The sequence below is a fragment of the Mesoplodon mirus genome (genome assembly GCF_964341445.2).
Source record: "Mesoplodon mirus genome assembly, chromosome: 19".
Classification (NCBI taxonomy): Eukaryota; Metazoa; Chordata; class Mammalia; order Artiodactyla; family Ziphiidae; genus Mesoplodon; species Mesoplodon mirus.
The window spans coordinates 17,722,821-17,744,729 of record NC_138995.1 but is presented as its reverse complement, the minus strand read 5'-3'; the positions used below and the strand labels follow the sequence as shown (position 1 = coordinate 17,744,729).

Below are 21,909 nucleotides of genomic sequence, written 5' to 3'. Positions count from 1 at the left end.
TGTTATAAAGCAGAAACTAATAAAAAAAAAAAAAGAAAAGAAAATGCCGGAACCTCTAGCCAGCGACAGTTGAGGCGAATACTATTTTAGAACACATAGAAACGAACAGTGTACATTGTCCTGATCACTGAAGAATTCACTTAAAAATCAGATCCCCCCCCCCACACACTCCGCCCTGAGCCTTATTAAGATAAAACTGACATACAACAAAATCAGATTCTTAGTAGTGGCACAAACTTGGGATACTACATATCGTACCCCCAATCACTGTCTCTAGGCCTCGGCCCACCGCCTGTTATTTATGTATTGAATACTATGTGCCAAGCGCTCTGCATGTATGTGTATACACTCTCTCTCACTTAATCGGCCAGATTTCTCTACAGGGTAGAGTGTATCATGCCCACTTTACTGGTGAGGAGGAAACTGAGCCTAAGAATGGATTTGCCATATCACAGCCTGGAGGCTGCAAAATGTAAAGCTGGGGCTGGAACAGAGGCTGCGCCGGAAGTGGGGGGGGGGACGAGTTCCGAGTGATTCAGGAGGGATCCACGGCAAAGGGAAGGGAAACGTGAAAATGATGATTCGGCCCCATCTTCCAGAATTCTGCAGGCCCCTACGACGAGGGAAGAAACTTCTCTTTCAGACGACGTGTCTCTCTTAGGCGCCTTTCCAAAATCACAGTATCTGATTGGTGAGATTGGAGGGGATGGATGGTCCTGATTGGTAAGTTGGACCTCGAACCAGGCTTACGCCCCTAGGATCGGGCGAGGAGTGGGTGGGATTTGAAATTGAATCCCCCGTTTCATTGGTAAAAAGAAAACGAACCAGGAACTATTAGGAAGCGTAATTGGCTGTTGCCAGGAGCCTCCGCTGGCCTTATGGGCCCGGGTTACGAAAGCCGGGGCGGACGGAGCGCGCGGTGTACCTGCAGGAAGTTGGCAGCGGAAACCGGGATAGCGGTGGAGAAGAGGTACCTCAGGTCCAATGGCGACTGTGGAAGCAAGTGGCAGCGATGGGAAAGGGCTAGGGGTCGAGACCTCCGTCACGTATTACCGATTGGAGGAGGTGGAGAAACGCAACTCCCCGAAGGAGATTTGGCTGGTGATCCACGGGCGAGTCTACGATGTCACCCGCTTCCTTAACGAGGTGGGGCCCGGGATGTGGGCGGCCCCTGGGAGCTGCAGCGGCGAGGGTGGTCGGGCCCGGAAACGCTGCTAGGGTGTGTGTGGGAGGGAAGTGAGACCTGGCTGAGGGCGAAGAGGCGTACGGAAGGGAACACGACCCTCCGAGACGGAGATTGGGGGGCCTTAGGTGTGCATGCATTTCCAGCCGTCACTAAACTCTCGTGCCTTCAGTAATATCATGCCTCTGTCACATATTGAGCACTTACTGTGTGCTTGGCTAAACTCTGAGTCACCATTATGCCCACTTTACGGAAAGGGAAGCTGAGACTCAGGGTCTCTCACCTAACAACCTACAGCCATTCGAACCCAGGTCTGAAAGCTCCAAACCTCTGCTCTTTCCACTATGCCTTCTGAAGTAATAACATTTTTTGCTTTTCATTTTCTTGAGAAGATGAGGCGCCTCCTCCTTTCCCCCCATTATGCCGCCTTTCTTTTTTCTATTTTGAGTTGACCTTGAGTCCAGATGTTATGAGTTGATTTTTTTTTTTTTTTGGCCATTGACTCAGGTTCTGTCACCCACTTTTGTAAATCAAGCCTGTTGTATTAGGGGTTTTTTTGTTTTTTTGTTTTTTTGTATTAGGTTTTACAAGTTCTCAAGACCCTGGTACAACTGATTGATTTGTTTTGTTTTGTTTTGTTTTGTTTTCAAGGAAACAGACTTTCAATTTGTTTAACTCTACTGAGGTGTAATTTACATACAATAAATTGTGGCCATTTAAAATGTACAGTTTGATGAGTTTGACAAAGGTATTCACCCATGTAATCACAACTCCAATTAAGAAAGAGCTTTTTCATCACCGTAAAAAGTTCCCTCTTGCTTTTTTGCAGTCATTCCCCTCACTCCCAATCCCTGAGGGTTTAGGATATTTTAAATGCTTATTTATTTATTTATTTATTTATGGTGTGTATTATTTTATTTTGAGTAATAGGTTAATAATCTTATGGTTAATTCCTTGTAAGTTCTTGAATAACATAACCCTACTATGAGAAAAAGTTTCATTTCTCTTCGTTCTCTTTCTGAAGCAAATGTACTAGCAAAATTTGTTTTCTACTAATTTGGGGCCTACGGGATAAAGCTCTACATCCTGATTCATAAATCTATAAAAACTTTTAAAACGTAAAGTTTCCCAAAAAGAACATTGTTTTATTTTATTATTACTTTTTAAAATAAATAAATTTATTTATTTTTGGCTGCGTTGGGTCTTCGTTGCTGTTCGAGGGCTTTCTCTAGTTGAGGAGAGCGGGGTCTACTCTTCCTTGCGGTGCATGGGCTTCTCATTGTGGTGGCTTCTCTTGTTGCGGAGCACAGGCTCTAGGCGCGTGGACTTCAGTAGTTGTGGCTCGCGGGCTCTAGAGAACAGGTTCAGTAGTTGTGGCGCTCGGGCTTAGTTGCTCCACAGCACGTGGGATCTTCCCCGACCAGGGCTTAAACCCGTGTTCCCTGCATTGGCAGGTGGGTTCTTAACCACTGCACCACCAGGGAAGTCCCTTTTTTTTCTGGTCCCCCCTCCCTTTTTTTTTTAAGGACATTGTTTTAAATAAATCTTTCTAGTGGCCAATAAGTTAACATCTTAGAATTTAGTAACTTCTTGTGTTTGTAGGGTGTATGGCATTTATGCTTTTAAAAGTGCTTTCCCGTTATTTCAGTCTCAAAATAACTAGTTGAGAGTGAGTTGGATAGTAGTGAGCCTTATTTTAACAGGGAAATAAGAAGCAGGTTCAGAGAGATTTTGGTCAGACAGTTGATTAGTGGCAGGGTGTGCTTTAGATAAGTACCTTGGTTTCTCTTGTCTACACAGTATTACTTTGGAATTCTAGACTTAGCTATGTCCTTTGATGTATGCCTCATAATAAGCTTCAAGTGTGGCTTGTAGCATGCATGGTAAAGCATAGTTCGTAATGGGCCAGTAATGGTTTCATTTCCCCCCCAGTTTCTTCTTGATTGATTCAGAATAGATAATGAACTTGGAAGGAACACTCAGTGCGTGTAGTGGACATTAGTTTAATCTTTAATAGTGGTTCCCAGCCTGGTTTACCACATGCTGATGGAGCCAGAGACAGCACAGGTGTGCCAGGGGTGGCCCTTCAAGCTTGAGTTGCCAATCTTTACCTGCAGTTAGCCATTCTAACTTACCTGTTCCAGCGTCTCTGTCCCTGTGTTCTTCTTCACTCCAAGTCTAGTCATTCATTCACTTACTCATTCAAATATTTATCAAGTGTCTACTAAGTGCCAGATACTGTTCTAGGTGCTGAGGATGCAGCAGCGGATAGTTAAACATTTATGCCCTCGTGGAGATTACCATCTATGGGAAGCAGAAAATAAGCAGAGTAAATAACTAAAATATATGCTATGTTAAGTGCTAAGGAGAAAAATAAAGCAGGGAAGAGGTAAGTGCTAAGAAGAAAAATAAAGCAGAAAAGAGGGCTGTGGACATGTATGGGGTGAGGGCGTGAAGATGAGGGGTTGAAATTTTAGTTATGATGGCCAGAAATAGCTTGATTAAGAAGATGACTAGAGTAAAGGCCTTCTGTTAAGGGAGCTGGCTATGTGGATATCTGCAGGAAGAGCTTTCCTGGCAGAGGGAGTAAGTTCAAAGGCCTTGAGGTGCAAGTGTATCTAGTGTGTTTGACGAACAGTGAGGGAGGTTATGGTAGCTGGAGAGTATTAGATGAGGTCAGCATGATCAAGGAGGGGACAGGTCCAGTACAGCTTTTGTGAACCTCTGTTTAGAAAGAAAATCACATAAAAATGGTTACAGTATCTTATGACATTGACTAGAACATATCAAAGTGCATCTCTCTTAGCAAGGGTAAGTATGATTTTGTAAACCTTTGTTCACAAAGCATGTTTTTGTGAACCTTTGTTTCAGTTAATATTCTTGTTTTCTTACTGTATCAGAAGTGAGAAAAGTTTGGAAGCCATTGTTTTATGTATAATTAACCATTTCTGAAAAGAGTAACTTAACACATAGTGCTGTTTTAAAGCTTTCTATGTATTTTTTAGTGACTGTTAGAATAAGTGGGAATACTAGGTTGGAGGGAAAAACAATACAGAAGGGAAGAAAGTAAAACTCTTTAAACCCCAAGAATTTGTTTGAATCCTTCTACATCTTCCACGCATATACCAATGTATACAGATATGTATAAGTAGAAACAGAATCATAATATTCCTTAATTGAATTATAATGTCTATTAATTGATTTGGTTTAATAGTAATAGTATTTCTTGGATGCTTATTTTTCTGACGGCTTACATGTAATTTCTTTTTTAACCCTCCTAACAACCCATTTTAGAGATTAGAAAACTGAGGAGCAGAGAAATAACTTTCACAAAGTCATAATGTTAAGTGGTACAGGTGGAGTTTGAACTCAGGCAGTCTGACCAGATAACCTATGCCCATTACACTAGGATTTGCCTCAATTTTTTTTTATGGCTATAGAGTATGGAATTAGCTCTGTTTTACAACCACCTTCTTCCACATCTTAGATATAACTTGGAAGGATTGGGAATGTGATAGAGGGAAGTTAGAACTAGTACCTTTTTTCTGGAACCCAGGTAATTTTTTCATTTTTTGAGTAGGTCATACGGGTACGTTGTGAAAAGCCTTCCTCCCATCTGCCCAGTTCGACCTCCTCCTGAAGTTAACTACTACTATTTGTGAATCCTTCCAGAGTTTTGTTTGGCATGTACAAGCAAAAGTGAATGTAGTTCCTCCCACTCTTTTTTTTTTCACCCCTAAGGTAACAGCATACAATACCCGCTGAAATATGCCTTGCTTTTTTCATGTAACTGTATATCTCAGGAGTCTTTCCATATCCATACCTGGAATACTTCTTTATTCTTCATAGAATTTTGTTGGACTGATTATAATTTATTTAAGCAGTCTCATATTTATAAACATTTGGGTTGTTAGTAATATTTTGCTAAGTTTTTCCCCCGCCTAAGTCAACTCTATTGAGATCTAATGTACATACAATAAAATGTACAGATTTTATATGTGGAGTTCAGTGAGCTTTGAAAAAAGTCTCATCTGTGTAATCACCATCACAATCACTGTATAGAACATTTCTACCATCTATGTTCCCGTACAACCACTGATTTGATTTCTAACACTGCAGAACCGTATGTGTTCTGAATTGTCTGTCTAACGTCTTTCGCTTAACATATCCGTGAGATTCATCTATATTTTCTCTGTGTATCAGCAATTTATTCCTATTTAGTGCTTCTTATTTCATTGTAACCATACTAAAATTTAGCTATCTGCCTGTTGATTGACACTTGGGTTGTTTCCATTTCTTGACTATTGTTAATAAAGCTGCTTTGTACTTTCACGTACAAATCTTTGTGTGGACATATGTTTTCATTCCTCTTAAGTAAATAGCTAGGAGTGAGAATGCTGGGTCATATTTTTTTGTTTTTGTCTTTGTTTTACTTTTTAAGCAACTGCCAGACCTTTTCCCAGTCGCACCAGCAATGCATTAGTTTTCCAATTTCTCCACATCCTCATTAACACGTTTTGTCAGTGATTTACTTTTAGCCTCTCTAATGGGTGTGTGCTGGTATATAATAACGGTTTTAACTTGCATTTGCCTGATGACTAATGATGTTGAGTATCTTCATGGGCTAATTGGCCATTTGCATGTCTTGTAAAGTGTCTGTTCAGTCTTGCTCATTTTTAATTGGTTTGTTTTCTTATTATTGACTTGAAAGCAGTCTTTATATATTTTGGATGCAAGTCCTTTCAGAAATATGTATTGCGAGTATTTTCTTACAGTCTGTATTTTGCCTTTTCATTTTCTTAAGTGTCTTTTGAAGAGAATTTTGGTGACATATATATATATATATACACACGCATATAATATATATATATATATATATACATACATACATATATACACACACATTTGGCGATATATATAACACATTTTAATGGCTGGGTGTGGGCTTTGGGGTTCAAGAGTCTTGTTCAGTTTCCTTCTTTACCGTAACCTTGGGCAGTTGTGCTCTGTAAAGGCCTTTTCCCATCTCCTCAAGGGAGATAATAGTACCTACTCCACAGGGTTGTTGTTGAGACACTTGATTTAGGTAATTCATATAAAGACTTATCATGGTACCTGGCATAAAGAGCTCAGTAAGTGTTAGTGGTTATTTTTATTAATAATAAAAAATTATATTGTTTCCTGTAGCATCTTTTGAGTGCTTACTAACTAGCGTGTGCTCTGAAGATTTAAAGGTGAATTAGATGCTTTGGACTTGCTGGGAAGATGAGATCTGTGTACAAGCAATTGTCTTGCAAGGTAGAGTGGTCTTGCCTTTGGAAAGATGGAGAATGCACGCTCTGTTTGGTGCCACCCTAGGGTACCCATTGAAAGCTTCAGTGTCTGACTAATAACAATTCTTACTGGATTTCTCCAAGGCTGGCCAAAAGAAAGTGCAATTTGATCGTTATCTAGCTTGTGGAATTACCAAATGTGTAGAAAGTATGCTTTCTTTCCTTGAACGGTCTCCAGTGGTTGGTCCTAGGGAAGGCTAGAAAGAAGATGAGGCAAAATTTAAACTCCAGCACTGTCTAGGTGAGCTGCCCTGATCACAAATCGACTTTGGTTTATTTATTCGTGCAGCATACATGCCAGAGAGGGAGAGAGGGCAGGTAAGAGGGAAGGAGGGCAGAGTGAGCGCCCCCTAGATCTCACTATGTTCCAGGTTCTATGCTATGTTCAGGAATACAGCCATGAATAAGACAACCATGGTCCCTGTTCTTAGGGAGCTTATAGTCTAGTGGAGGAAGAAAGACATTAAATAAATAATTGCAATTGTGATAGTGCCATGAAGATGCCTAAGGAATTGTGAGCATCTGTAGCGGTGGTACCTAGTATAGTGGGGATAAGGGTATGTAATCTGGTGGGAATAAGTTATGTTCGCATCTGCAGACCTGAAATTGACCGTGAGCAATTGTGACTGCCAAGGTTACACCATTTCTGGCAGCCATCAAGTTAACCTCTCCTAGGTGACACCCTGCCTTACTAGGTTCTTTCTAATCCAAATGCAAATACCTATGGACCTGCACCATTTCCTGCTGTTCATCACCCAGGTCTATTATCTTTTTCTGTGTTGTCAGACTGTTTTTTAGGAAGTAGTTTTTGTCCTCTCCAAAACTTTAACATCCATATCTTATTTTGATGAGGTATTCTGCTAATCTGTTTGGGTTAGCAATTTGTCCTCCTTCTTTTCTATATTAAAACATAAAGTTTCTGTCCTCCTTTCAGTAATACTTAGTAAATGAACTTAAGGAAAAGCCAAAAGGCTTCCCCTGCTCCCTACCACATATTCCGTGGACAATTGACTGACTAAAACCCTTCCCAAGGGGACATTACAATGTTTCCTTTGTATCTGTAAAGTATTTCACTTGATTATTGCTGGTCTGAGATAGAAATGAATCGATCACAGGCATTGTTTGAAAGTTTATGATCTTGGTTGCCATATAGTTTATTTGAAATATTTGTAGTGTTATGTAATTGCTTATGCATTAAAAGCTGAGACAAGATCCATTAGTCTTAAAACACAAAGGCTATCCAGTTCAAAAGAATCGTTTTTGCAAATTCATATGAGATTTAAAAGCAAAGCAGATCCTAGAAAAAATGGGAAATGTGTACTGCCTTGTATTAGGTTTACTTAATAAAAACAGGGAGAAACTAATGATTGTCCAATAGATTTGAATAGCACTGGTAACCAACCAATCTAGGTGGCTGAGGATAACCTCCGGACTCCTTGGTCTTATTTGTTTTGTTTTGCTGTGATTCAGACAAAAGTAAACTTTTGGGCTTACGTTAATTATAGGTATGTAAACCTAGCTTTGTGTGTGTGCGTGGTAAAATATATATAACATAAAAATTTGCCATTTTAACCATGTTTAACTGTACTATTAGGTGGCATTAATCGCATTCACAGTTTGTGCAACCAACATCACTATCTATTTCTAAAACTTTTTCATTACCCCAAACAGAAACTCTGTAACCATTAGGCAATAACTACCCTCTCGTCACTCTTCCCAAGCCCCTGATACAACCTCTAATTTACTTTGTGTCTCTATGAATTTGCCTATTCTAGCTACCTGATATAAGTAGAATCATACAATATTTGTCCTTTTGTATCTGGCTTCTTTTATTTAGCATGTTTAGGTTTTTAAATTTTTATTTTTATTATGGTAAAATATACATAACATAAAATTTACTATTTTAACCATTTTTAAGTGTACAGTTCAATGGCATTAAGTACATTCACACTGTTGTGTGTCTATCACCATCACCTGTTTCCAGAAATTTTTCATCATCCCAAATTGAAACTGTACCCATTAAACAATAACTTCCCATTGCCACCTCCTCCCAGCCACTGGTAATCACTGTTCTACCTTATGTCTCTGTGAATTTTACTGTTCTAGATACCACGTGTAGATGGAATCATACAGTATTTGTCATTTTTGTATCTGACTTATTTCACTTAGAATAATGTCTTCAGGGTTCATCTATGTTGTAGCATGTATCAGAATTTCACTCCTTTTTAAGGCTGAATAGTATTCCATGATACGTGTATACCACGTTTTGTTTGTCTGTTCATCCATTCTTCAGTGGACACCTGGGTTGTCTCCACCTGTTGGCTATTGTGAACAGTGCTACAGTGAACATTGGCATACAAGTGTCTGTTTGAGTCTTTATTTTCAGTTCATTTGGATATATACCTAGCAGTGGAATTGCTGGGTCGTATGGTAATTATATTATAATTAGCTTATTTATTTATTTATTTATTTATTTATTTATTTATTTATTTATTTTTGGCTGCGTTGGGCCTGTTGCTGCGCACGGGCTTTCTCTAGTTGTGGCTCGCGGGCTCTAGAGCGCAGGCTCAGCAGCTGTGGCGCACGGGCTTAGTTGCTCCGTGGCATGTGGGATCCTCCCGGACCAGGGCTCGAACCTGTGTCCCCTGCACTGGCAGGCGGATTCTTAACCACTGTGCCACCAGGGAAGCCCTATAATTAGCTTTTTGAAGACACTCCAAACTGTTTTCCACAGCAGTTGTGCCATTTTACATTCCCACCAGCAATGGATGAGGTTTCTAACTTTTCCATGGACCACTTGTAATTTTTCTTTTTTTCAGTCGTAGCCATCCTAGCAGGTGTAAAGTGGTATCTTTTTGTGGTTCAATTTGCATTTCCTTAATGACTAATGATGTTAAGCATCCTTTCATGTGCTTATTCGTTCTCTGTATCTTCTTGGGAGAAATGACTATTCAAGTTTTTTGCCCATTTTTAAATTGGATTATTTGCCTTTTTGTTGTTAAGTTAGATTTCTTTATATATTATGGATATTAATCCTTGATTAGACATGTGACTTGCAAATATTTTCTCCCATTCAGTAGGTTGTCTTTTCACTTTCTTGATAATGTCCTCTGACATTTTGATGGAGTAAGTCCTTCCATATCAGCAGTTACTTTAAATGTAAATGGATTAAACTCTCCAGTCAAAAGACAGAGATTGGCAGAATGGATAAAAATCCATGGTCTAACTATATGCCATCTGTAGGAGACTCACTTTAGATTCAGAGACACTAATAGGTTGAAAGTGAAAGAATGGAATCATATTCCATGCAAATAGTAACAAAATAAGAGTAGAGGTGGCTATACTAACATTAGATGAAAGAGATATTAAATTTAAAAAAAGCTTTTAATGGGCATAGAGTTGTTTTGTTTTGGCCATGCCCTGTGGTTTGCGGGATCTTAGTTCCCCGACCAGGGATCGAACCCATGCCCCCTGCGTTGGGAGCACAGAGGCTTTTAAAAAATTAATTAATTAATTAATTTTGGGGGGCTGTGTTGGGTCTCCGCTGCTGTGTGCGGGCTTTCTCTAGTTGTGGCAAGCAGGGGCTACTCTTTGTTGCGGTGCATGGGCTTTTTATTGCAGTGGCTTCTCTTGTTGCAGAACATGGGCTCTAGGCATGTGGGCTTTAGTGGTTGCAGCATGCAGGCTCAGTAGTTGTGGTGCACGGGCCTAGTTGCTCTGCGGCACGTGGGATCTTCCCAGACCAGGGATTGAACCTGTGTCCCCTGCACCAGCAGGCAGATTCTTAATCACTGCGCCACCAGGGAAGTCCTGGGAGCAAGGAGTCTTAGTCACTGGACTGCCAGGAAGTCCCCACAGAGTTTTATTTTTACAAGACAAAAAGTTCTGAAACAGGTGGTGCTGGTCGTTGCACTGTTTTACATTCCCAGGGTTATAATTTCTTACGTCCAAATCAACACTTGTTATTTTCTGTTTTTTTGATAATAGACATCCTAATGGGTGGGAGGTGGTACTTCATTGTGGTTTTGATTTGCATTTCCCCAGTGACTACTGATGTTGAGCATCTCTTCATATGCTTGTTGGTCATTTGTGTGTCATCTTCAGAGACATGTCTATTCAACTCTTCTGCCCATTGTATTATCAGGTTATTTGATTTGTTGTTGAATTTTAGGAGTTCTTTATATACTCTGGATATTAACCCCTTATGATTTACATATCTTTTGTTCTGTTGGTTGTCTTTTCACTCTGTTGATTGTGTCCTTTGATGTATAAAACTTTTTAAGTTTGATGTAATCCCATTTGTCAACTTTTGCTTTTGTTGCCTTTGCCTTTGATGTCATATCCAAGAAAGTATCACTAAGTCCAATGTCATAAAAGCTTTTCCCCTAATTTTATAGTTTTGGGTCTTAAGTTTAGATCTTTAATCCATTAAGAATTCATTTTTGTATACGATGTAAGGTAAGGGTCCATCTTCACTCTTTCGCATGTGAATAGTCAGTTTTCCCAGTACTATTTGTTGAAGAGACTGTCCTTTCCCTGTTGAGTGGTCCTGGCACCCTTGTCAAAGATCGTTTGACTATACATAGAGTATACGCAAAGGCAGTTGTGTCTGTGGTATTTTGGAACTTACTTTCCCACTATTTATATATTCCTAAGATTTAGCCATATGGTGTCACTCTAGTAAGTGACCACATTTGGATAACCACCATCTAGGACATTATAACATCCTGGAACCTCCCCTTGTAGACCCTCCCAATCACTGCCTCCTTCCTCATTCCCAGAGGTACTGGCTCTCTTGACTTTAACTCTATAGATTCATTTTGCCCTTTTCTTTTCTTTCTTTTTTTTTTTTTTTTGGCAGCACCGTGTGGCATGCGGGATCTTAGTTCCAACCAGGGATTGAACCTGTGCCCGCTGCATTGGGAGCTCGGAGTCTTAACCACTGGACCGCCAGGGAAATCCCTCGTTTTGCCTATTTTTGAACTTTTTACAAATGAGTGTCACAGTATATATTGTTTTGTGTCTGGCATCTTTGGTTCAGTATATTCTTTTGTGCATATTGCAGCGCCTCATTCTTTTTCATAGCTGATTAGGATTCTATTGTATGATTATACCTCAGTTTATTCATATTCTCCTTATGGATATTGGGTTGTTTCAGGTTTAGGGTCATAGTGAATAATGATCCTATGATCATTTGTGTGTGTGTATAAGTTCATATATGTATACACATTTCTCTAGTGTATACTTAGGGAATTGATTTTATTTTTTTAGAGTGAAATTTTTATTGAGATAACGAGATTCATATGCAGTTATAAAAGAAATAATAGAGAGATCCTTTGTACTTTTTACCCATTTCCCCATACTGGTAAAATTTTGCACAACTGTAGTTGTGCAAAACAACTCAAGATATTGATATTGATACAATCCACAGATATTATTCTGATTTCCCCAGTTTTACTTCCATAAAACTGATCTTAAAGAGAAAACAAGATGGTTTAATTTGTTGAGTCAAGAATCATTCATTCTTGATTACAGTACTCAACATGCAAATTACATTTAACTGTTGGTATAGAATGGCACACTGCCACTTCCCTAGGACATTTAATTCAGACAGAATTATCCCTGGGCAACTGTTATCTTTGTATCTGCCAGCAATTGCCCTATCTTCCTTCTTATAATAATATGTAAACTCTCATATCCAGAATAACTGGGTCTTTAGTTCAACTGAGTGGTTACGTACAGTACAGAACCATTGATTCCCCCCCCGCAGTGGATTTGATATATTCTGAGATCCAGATCAAGAATCTCCCATATTTAACCTATCTTTGGTCATCCTGAAGGCACTTGAGAATCCAGCAGTATATCAGGGTCATCAGCTTTCCCTGGACAGTATTAAGAGTTATAGAAGGTTTGCTAAGTCTGTCCTAGTCCTGAGTATTCACTCTGAAAAAGAGTTTATTTGAATAAAGTTTTGACACATTTGCTCTTCATGTCATTCTGTAGGCTCAAAATGAACAATACAGAGACTTGTTTTGCTCATACATAGTTTCTAAATTTTCAGTAATTAAAATTATTAGTTTTTAAAAGGAAGTTATAAAAATACTAGCACATAAATTAAATATAAAAATACAGGGTATTCGGATCCCAAGAAAACGGGAGTTTACTGTGGTCTAGAAGTCAGGCTGATTGCACATGATAATTAGTTATAATTGGCAATGTTTCTTCCAAAGATTGAATTTTTGCTAAGTTTTTATATATTATCCTAGCTTGAGTTTCCCCCCTTCTCTGCCCTTCATTTCTACAGGCACCAGAAGGAAATTTTAAAACATTTAAAAAATAGCTCTTTCCTTATAAGTCACCCAGCACACAGGCCTCGTTTCTTCTAGTTTCAAACATAAAAAAGAACCTGGGTCAGACAAGAATGATCCTTGTTACATGCCCACCAGTTCATGCATTTTCCTTTTTATTCTGTGAGTCTCCAGTGCAAACAAAAGTTAAAAGGTTAAGGACTACTCCAAGTTCCCAACAGCTAATCCCTGGTTGGCCTTCAAAAAGAGGTCTGTAGGGCTTCCCTGGTGGCGCAGTGGTTGAGAGTCTGCCTGCCGATGCAGGGGGCGCGTGTTCGTGCCCTGGTCCGGGAAGATCCCACGTGCCGCAGAGTGGCTGGGCCCGTGAGCCATGGCCGCTGAGCCTGCAGAGCCTGTGCTCCGCAATGGGAGAGGCCACAACAGTGAGAGGCCCGCATACAGCAAAAAAAAAAAAAAAAAAAGAGGTCTGTAATTCATTTCTGAATATGCCTTCCAAGTGGAGGCGTTTAGCCATGTGCTCCTCTTTGACATCACCTGGTGCCCTCTGGTGATCTGTTAGCTCCAAAACTTTTCTCTTTGTCTTGAAAGCTTTCTTCATATCTGTGGTGGGCATGGCCATGGCTGCTCCAGTCATCTGTGTCTCCATCATTCCTGTTTGGTCATTGGCATTATCTTGGCCCACATTTGGAGAGTGAATGCTCTGAAGCCCAAATACACAACAGAAGTACCAGGATGCAGCTATTAATAATGGGTAGTTCGATTCCTTTCTGTAGTGTAAGCTTACATAGGGTCATTGGAAGTAGCACTTTGTGATAAAGCCTAAGAATGTCATGTTGATCCATCCACCAATAAGAATCACAGCAAGGACATTTGTGACATTCTCTTTCATCACGTCTGTGAGCATCGTGGGATCAGTTGTAGGAGAAGGTGGTATTATTTTCCCTTTTTTTTTTTTTGAAAACTCCGTCCTCTGGGTTGTCAAAGTAATATTTTTATGTCAAGGACTGTTTGGGAATATAATTTCCATTTTCCCTGAGGACTGTGCTTTGAATTAGGACTTAACTAATTTCAGATATTTGCTCCTGGTTGAGCTTCTTGTCACTCTGCAGTAAGATAGACACCTAGTGGTGGATCACACCCCCAGGTGATGATAAAGATGTGCTGGACCACCCAGAGGCTCATGTTGGAGTTGAGCAGCCCACTGAGAGCCAGTCCGACCAGGGTCACGGGGCTTCTCCTCCCTGGGGCACTGGGGCTTCTCTTGGGATTCTCCACAGGGACTTCTCCTGTCCTGCAGCCTGGGCATTATCTTGGCTCAGGGCTGGCCTGGGCTCTGCTGTGGCCTCAGGCCTAGTGCATTGCCTCAGGCTGGGCTGCTATTTGATTTTAAATAATGTCTGAAGTTTATAGAGTTCTAAAACAGTAATGAAGGGTTCCCTGAAATATTTTTGCTTGCTCTAAACCATCTGTATTAAGACCACATTTTGGAGTGAGAGTTATTTTACTAAACCCTTTTTTTTGACCACTCTGACCCTCCTTGGCTTCTGTGAAAAATAAAAAGCAGGCTATAAAACAGTGTATACCATATGAACTCATTTTTATGAAGACACAAAACCTTTCATCATTGCCTAGTACATTAAATTGTAAGTACTCAATAAAAATTGAAGCATAATAATTGAAATGGTTGAATGGACAGGAAAAATAGTTTTATGCACCAAAATGTTAACTAACTGTACTTATTTCTGTTATAAAGCTATAGTTGATTCCTTATTCTTTTTTTTTTTTTTTTTTGCGGTACGCGGACCTCTCACTGTTGTGGGCTCTCCCCTTGTGGAGCACAGGCTCTGGACGTGCAGGCTCAGCAGCCATGGCTCACGGGCCCAGCCGCTCCGCGGCATGTGGGATCCTTCCAGACTGGGGCACAAACCCGTGTCCCCTGCATCGGCAGGCAGACTCTCAACCACTGCACCACCAGGGAAGCCCCCCTTATTCTTTTTTTTCCCCATACAGTAGGAAAAAAAAGGATAAAAGCGTTGCTTATTTATTTGTTTATGAGAGATTGGTGAAAATGAAAATTCTTTGTAGTTGTAGAAAGAGCTATGTAGGGAGTCATAAACTCAACCATTCTCTGGAATACTCAAACCACTAAGACATTTTGTTATCCTTTTACTCTGAAAGGCAGCATAATAGTTGGGATGTGCCATAAGGAAAAAATATCTTCCATAATTCAGATACATAGAGCAAGTTGGGATGCAATTCCAAAAATAATAGCTTACCAGGGCTGAAAGGGTTCAGATGTAACAACAGATGAGTGGCAGCTGTCTAACTCTTGCTTCAAAACAGCATGCTTAATGCTGGTGTGGGAGACCCATCACTGAGTGGAGACCTTTTAGGAGACAAAAATAGAAGTTTCCTTATCCTCACAGAGCTCAGAGGCAAGTGACTGACTGGGAGGTTACACTTAGAGTTTTTGTGCTTCCGTTGAATTCATCTTTAAAATAGGGATGATAATATTATTCCTGCTTAAAAGGTCGTTATAAAAAGTAACTACTGAAAAACATTACTTGATATTCCAAAAATATAAATCTAGATATGTCTAATAGTGTAAATTCTAAATTTGTTAGTTGTAAGTAAATGTTTATTGAGTGTTTAAGTCAGGGACTGTGCTAAATGCAATTTTTTAAAAATTATTTTCTGAGTAGGTAATACTGTACTTGGGAAACCAATTTCGGAAGGGTGTACAGTGAAAAGTCTTCCTTGCACTTGTCTCCCAGCCACCAGGTTCCCTTAAATGTTTCTGGAGAGATTTTATGCATATGCATGCATATGTGTATCTGCTTTTTAAAATGATCGATGATAGCACATTATACTAACTATACCTTTCTCTTGTTGAGTACAGAGTATTTCCTATCCTTATCTCATATAATACTCACAATAGTAGTTAAGATAGGTACTCATATTGTCTCCATCTTACAAATAAGGAAACAAAGACATCTCAATTTCTTAATAACTTATCCAAGGTATATAGCATGTAAGTTATAGATAGAATCTACTTTCTAGGTATAGAGGCAGTTATTTTGGTATTATTTATTTATTTAGCTCTAAAGTTTGAAACCATTTCAAACTTACAGAAAAGTTGCAGGAATAGAATAATATTCTTTCTTTGGCTTTCCTAACCTTGATATTTTTGGAGGTCATAGCTGGTCGTTTTGTAGAATATCTCTCAATTTGTGATTGTCCTAGGTTTCCTCACAGTTAAACCCACATTATACATTTTTGGCCAAAAGACACAGGAGTTACGTTGTGTTCTCCCCATTGCATCCTGTCATGGGGTATGCAGTGCTGATTCGTCCCATTGCTGCCATTAAAGGGAGAAAAGGGAAAAGAGGAGGGGGAGGGGGAAGTAGCTTACATTAGTTAGCTTTTCAGACAGCTCTCTCTTCAGTAAATATCTTTTCCTTGTAGCATCCTGGCGGAGAAGAGGTTCTGCTGGAGCAAGCTGGTGGAGATGCAACTGAAAGTTTTGAAGATGTAGGCCACTCCTCTGATGCCAGAGAAATGCTCAAACAGTACTATATTGGTGATGTGCATCCGGTAAGAATAAGCTGAGCTCTAGGAGTGCTTGGAGAGAGAGGAAGCTATCCAACAGCCACAGATCATGATGAGGGAATGAATTACTAAAATGGAAATTCGTTCAACCCAGCCATCAGGCTAAATTTTCTCCAAAATCATCTAGCCTTACTGTGCTAAGATAGAGCTTCTTGTCTGTAAATCAACACATGTAGTGTCTATGAAAAGGAACTGATTTTGGAGGTGGGGTTATTTTTGATTGATTTTTTTTGTAATGCAGTTAATATCTCTACCTAAAATAGTAGTTTGGCCTTGCAAATTCATTGCTAAAAGTGGTAACTATGGGCTTTTAAAACCATATCATTCTAACAAGGGACCCTGATAATGCTCAGAGTCAGGGATGCAGGGGTGGGGGAGTGGGCAGTACCCTTCTGTAGACCCTGGCATCTCCCAGGGAATTACTACTACCAGAATGTAGTCTGATGTTCCAAAGTTAGAAATAAGCAGGTAATGAGAGTTCGTTTAGATGTGTCTTAAAGTATTATTTGTTTTGCTCTTTAAACAGAATGACCTTAAACCTGGAAGTGATGGCAAGGTAAGAAGTCCTCTATTTCTCTTGTGTCTTTCAAGTGTTTATATTTCTATTTACTCACATAAAGTTGCTTTTTTTTTTTTAATGTATTGTAACAAGAGAAGTGTTTACTTTTCCCCCAAACAAAAATCCTGTTTTTCAGGAATTTGGACTCAGTACCATCTCAGGAAAAAAGAATAGCTGAGTCTTGAACAGTAGGAACATTTTATTCATGCTTCTATTCGTTTTTTTAAAAATTGAAACTCTAAAGCCATGCCCCGTATTGCTTTGAAAGAAATTAGTTTATAGGTTCAGTTGTAGAAAAGTATTTCTTATTCTTACATTTAATAGTATAGATGCTAATAATTGCTTCTGTGTTGGAAAAAGAATTGGAAGGTCGATTTACTCTTGCAAGTCTTAGAATGAGTTGTAGACTGGAACAATTGAGTAATTGACTGGAAAAGGCCTTTCTGTCCCTATTCCCCTATGGTGTAGGCTCAAATAGGCCTACACACCCTTCCCATTCACACAGTGATACCGCAAAAACAAAAGATTAAATATTTGAAAACCTTAATGTGTACTGCATAATGTACCAGGAAGAAAATATGAAAGCCTTTTTGCTTCCCACCAGCTGGATGGTTCATCTCCCTTATTCCCCCACTTTTTTCTCGCTATTTTCCTTGACTCTTCCCCTACCCTCTAATTTAAAGGGACAGCAGTTAGTTGTCACCCAGAACATCATGGAGGCAATGCTCCCTCCTCTCTTCCTCCTTCTAGCTTCTTGCTTCCCTTTCCTCATTGAGCTGGTGTTACTGAACTCATGTGACACAGCAATTAAAGTTGGCCTATACACAAGAATTCTTTCAATTCAAGAGATTGCTTGATGGTATCTGCCGCCTGTTGCTCTGCCATCCAGAGTGCTTGTGTAAATTAACGCTTCCATCCTGCTGCACTCTGCTACTCTGAACTGTTGAATTGTTTATGAAGGGGGCATGAAATAGTTCTTTAAATGCTTTGTGAGCACTGTTGGTTTGTTTGTCCTCCCCTCCTAACACATGTACTATCCATTCTTGAATCTTCACTTGTGTAATTAAGGTAAAATTCGAGCTAAGCATGGCTTGTTTGGTATATTGAACATGTCCAGAAAGCATTGCTCTCAGAGGTCAACGTTTGATTCAAGGGATGTTCCCATTTGTACAAGAGATGCACCTTGTATCCAGGAGGCATAAGCCACTTCTGCACAGCACTGTGAGAACACCCATTATGTTTAAGACAAATAAAATTATGGGGGAGTTATAATGTCTAGAAGTCTACAAATTGCTTCTTGTTGCCGTTTTTCTTCCTTGGTAGTATAGTATGTAGTTAGGACCATTCTTAGGAATGGAGAGCAGTGTTTCTCAAATGCTATTCCTTGTACCACCTGTATTGTAATCTCTTGGCATGTTTTCTGAAATGTATATTTCCTGGGCTGCCATTACTACTACTGATTCATGATCTCTGGAGGTGGGAATTTGCACTTAAAGTAACCCAGATAGCCAGGCACCAGACTGTGCTGAATGACATGCCCATCTTTTCATTTGAAAACGGGGAACTTTAGTTCTCTTCTGTGGAAAGCACTGTCTGCCTTCTATATATAGGCCAAAGAATTAACTAGAGATGTCTCAGATAAATTAAAACTGTTGAGCCTTGGACTTTTTGTAAGAAATAAAGAAAAAGAAACCCTTTTAGCTGGTGAGATTTGGTGAAATTCTGTAAAAATTCAGAAGTCTCCAAATGTAGTTTGGCCCCAGCCTGGCTTAAAGAGTGATTAAAGGCAGTGTTTTCAAGGCTGTTTTTATCATGTCTGCTATACCCAAAGGATAGTCTCCATTAAATAGAGAGTCTGATTATTGAGTGTTTCCAGTCACACTGCTGTACTTCAGGCAGATCTAAGACCACCTACATAGGTTGTCATAGAGCTATAGTCCAGCCTGATTTTGGTTCCAGGAAGAAATTCTTGATCCTTCACATTTATTTCTTACATGGGTTTTAAAGAGGCACTTCTGTGCCTAGGCTGCAGGTGTCTCTTTTCTCAATTTTTTTTTTTTTTTTTTTTTTCTGTACGTGGGCCTCTCACTGTTGTGGCCTCTCCCATTGCGGAGCACAGGCTCCAGACACGCAAGGCTCAGCAGCCATGGTTCACGGGCCCAGCCGCTCCGCGGCATGTGGGCTCCTCCCGGACCGGGGTACGAACCCGCGTCCCCTGCATCGGTAGGCAGACTCTCAACCACTGCGCCACCAGGGAAGCCCTCAATTTTTTTTACATTCACCATGAAGAAGTAAATGTAAAGTTCATTTCATTAATACTTTCCTTTCTTTTGGTTAAGGTTGCAGAACCTCTTGTGAGGAAGTGATTTTTTTTTAATGCCTAATTAAGAGGTGTCTGCCTTATGCGACAGAGTTTTCATTTTCATTCTTCCTTTATTTTTCTGCTTCTCTCCTCCCTCCACAGCTCCAAGCTCCATGTCTCTTCCCTGCCTGAAACTACCTCTCTACCCCCTCAAAAAAACTTTTTTAAAAAAAGCACCCAAAACATGCTATTCTAGAGTGTAAATCAGAAACTTTTCCCCAGTATTTTGGAAACTACCTTTCATACTGCTTTTGCTATGACATGAGTAAATAAATAATTGATGGTCACCATTGTTTCCTTGTTAGACTGATAATGCCTGAGGTTCAAGACCCTGAAATGTTTGTCACAATACTAAAACTTAAAAGCTTAAAAACTACAGATCTGGCAACAGATGTTTTTCTTACCTGCTTCAGTCAAAGATAACTAACTAGAATTAAAAAACCTTTTTGTCTCTAAATCTCTTCCTGGCTGGATTAATCCCCATGCTGAGAGCCATCAATCTTCCATTCATACTTAAGTTAACACTTTTCTGGTCTGCTTTGAGTTATGAAAACTCACCTTAGAAACAGTGTTTTCTGTGCCAGTTTGCCTGCCTGCCTACTGTGCTAAAGTAACCTAGACACATTTGTGGTCCATGAGGTCTCTCTTTGGATTGTGGGTTTACTTCTTGGTTAACATTTTTAGCACTCAGTCTACCTTCAGTTCAGGAGATAAGGAACATACAAATGCTAACCTGACTAAAAAAAAATGGCACCATTTCATTCATTTATTCAACAGATATTATCTAGGTGACAGTTCAACTGCTTCACTAGTCAAATCTCATTACGGTGCATAGACCCAATAACCTGACCATTTTTCCGTTTAACTTTTTTGAATGGGTAGTTTGTGTTGTACATGGTTAAAATTTCAAATAGTACAAAAAAGTGTACTATAAAAATGACTGCCGAAGACGCGGAGAACACCTTCCTCCCCACGGATACACCAGAAATACAGCTACACGTGGAACAACTCCTACAGAACACCTACTGAACGCTGGCAGAAGACCCCAGACCTCCCAAAAGGCAAGAAACTCCCCACATACCTGGGTAGGGCAAAGCGGAGAGATCCCCACACAGAGGATCGGTGCCGAGCGGCACTCACCAGCCCGAGAGGCTTGTCTGCTCTCCTGCCGGGGCGCGCAGCGCTGGAAGCTGAGGCTCGGGCTTCGGTCGGAGCGCAGGGAGAGGACTGGGGCTGGCGGCGAGAACTCAGCCTGAAGGGGGCTAATGTGCCACAGCTAGCCGGGAGGGAGTCCGGGAAAACTCTGGAGCTGCCGAAGAGGCAAGAGACTTTTTCTTCCCTCTTGGTTTCCTGGTGCGCGAGGAGAGGGGATTAAGAGCGCTGCTTAAAGGGGCTCCACGGACGGGCGCGAGTCGCGACTGAAAGCGCGGAACCCAGTGACAGGCGTGGGACGCTGGGGCTGCTGCTGCCGCCGCCAAGAAGCCTGTGTGCGAGCGCAGGTCACTGCCCACACCGCCCTTCCGGGAGCCTGTGCAGCCCGCCACTGCCGGGGTCCCGGGATCCAGGGGCGGCTTCCCTGGGAGAACGCACGGTGCGCCTCGGGCTGGTGCAACGTCACGCCGACCTCTGCCGCTGCAGGCTCGCCCCGCACTCCGTGCCCCTCCCTCCCTCCCGGCCTGAGTGAGCCAGAGTCCCCGAAGAGGCTGCTCCTTTAACCCTGTCCTATCTGAGCGAAGAACAGACGCCCTCTGGCGACCTACACGCAGAGGCGGGGCCAAATCCAAAGCTGAGACCCAGGAGCTGTGAGAACAAAGAAGAGAAAGGGAAACCTCTCCCAGCAGCCTCAGAAGCAGCGGATTAAAGCTCCACAATCAACTTGATGTACCCTGCATCTGTGGAATACATGAATAGACAACACATCATCCCAAATTGAGGAGCCAGGAGTCAGTGCTGTGCCTCTGAGGTGGGAGAGCCAACTTCAGGACACTGGTCCACAAGAGACCTCCCAGCTCCACATAATATCAAACGGCGAAAATCTTCCAGAGATCTCCATCTCAACACCAGCACCCAGCTTCACTCAACGACCAGCAGGCTACAGTGCTGGACACCCTAAGCCAAACAACTAGCAAGACAGGAACACAACGCCACCCATTAGCAGAGAGGTGGCCTAAAATCATAAAAAGTCCACAGACACCCCAAAACACACCACCAGACGTGGACCTGCCCACCAGAAAGACAAGATCCAGCCTCATCCACCAGAACACAGGCACTAGTCCCCTCCACCAGGAAGCCTACACAACCCACTAAACCAACCTTAGCCACTGGGGACAGACACCAAAAACAACGGGAACTACGAACCTGCAGCCTGCAAAAAGGAGACCCCAAACACAGTAACATAAGCAAAATGAGAAGACAGAAAAACACACAGCAGGAGAAAGAGCAAGATAAAAACCCACCAGACCTAACAAATGAAGAGGTAATAGGCAGTCTACCTGAAAAAGAATTCAGAATAATGATGGTAAAGATGATCCAAGATTCTATTTCCCAGATCCAAA

At 40.9% G+C, this 21,909-nt stretch overlaps 2 protein-coding genes across 2 annotated transcripts in view; both read left to right on the top strand.

The window, feature by feature from the left end:
* Positions 1-21,909, top strand: part of NIP7 (nucleolar pre-rRNA processing protein NIP7) — a 106,171-nt gene that overhangs the window by 65,318 nt on the left and 18,944 nt on the right. Inside the window, exon 6 of the transcript XR_014292206.1 lies at positions 600-970. The gene's annotated coding sequence lies outside the window, so the exon portion shown is untranslated. The remainder of the gene's footprint in view (positions 1-599; positions 971-21,909) is intronic.
* The window catches only part of CYB5B (cytochrome b5 type B), a 39,941-nt gene continuing 18,944 nt past the window's right edge, over positions 913-21,909 (top strand). Inside the window, exons 1-3 of the mRNA XM_082607007.1 lie at positions 913-1,146; positions 16,290-16,418; positions 16,960-16,989. Coding sequence (XP_082463133.1) covers positions 985-1,146; positions 16,290-16,418; positions 16,960-16,989 — 321 coding nt within the window. The 5' untranslated portion in view covers positions 913-984. The remainder of the gene's footprint in view (positions 1,147-16,289; positions 16,419-16,959; positions 16,990-21,909) is intronic.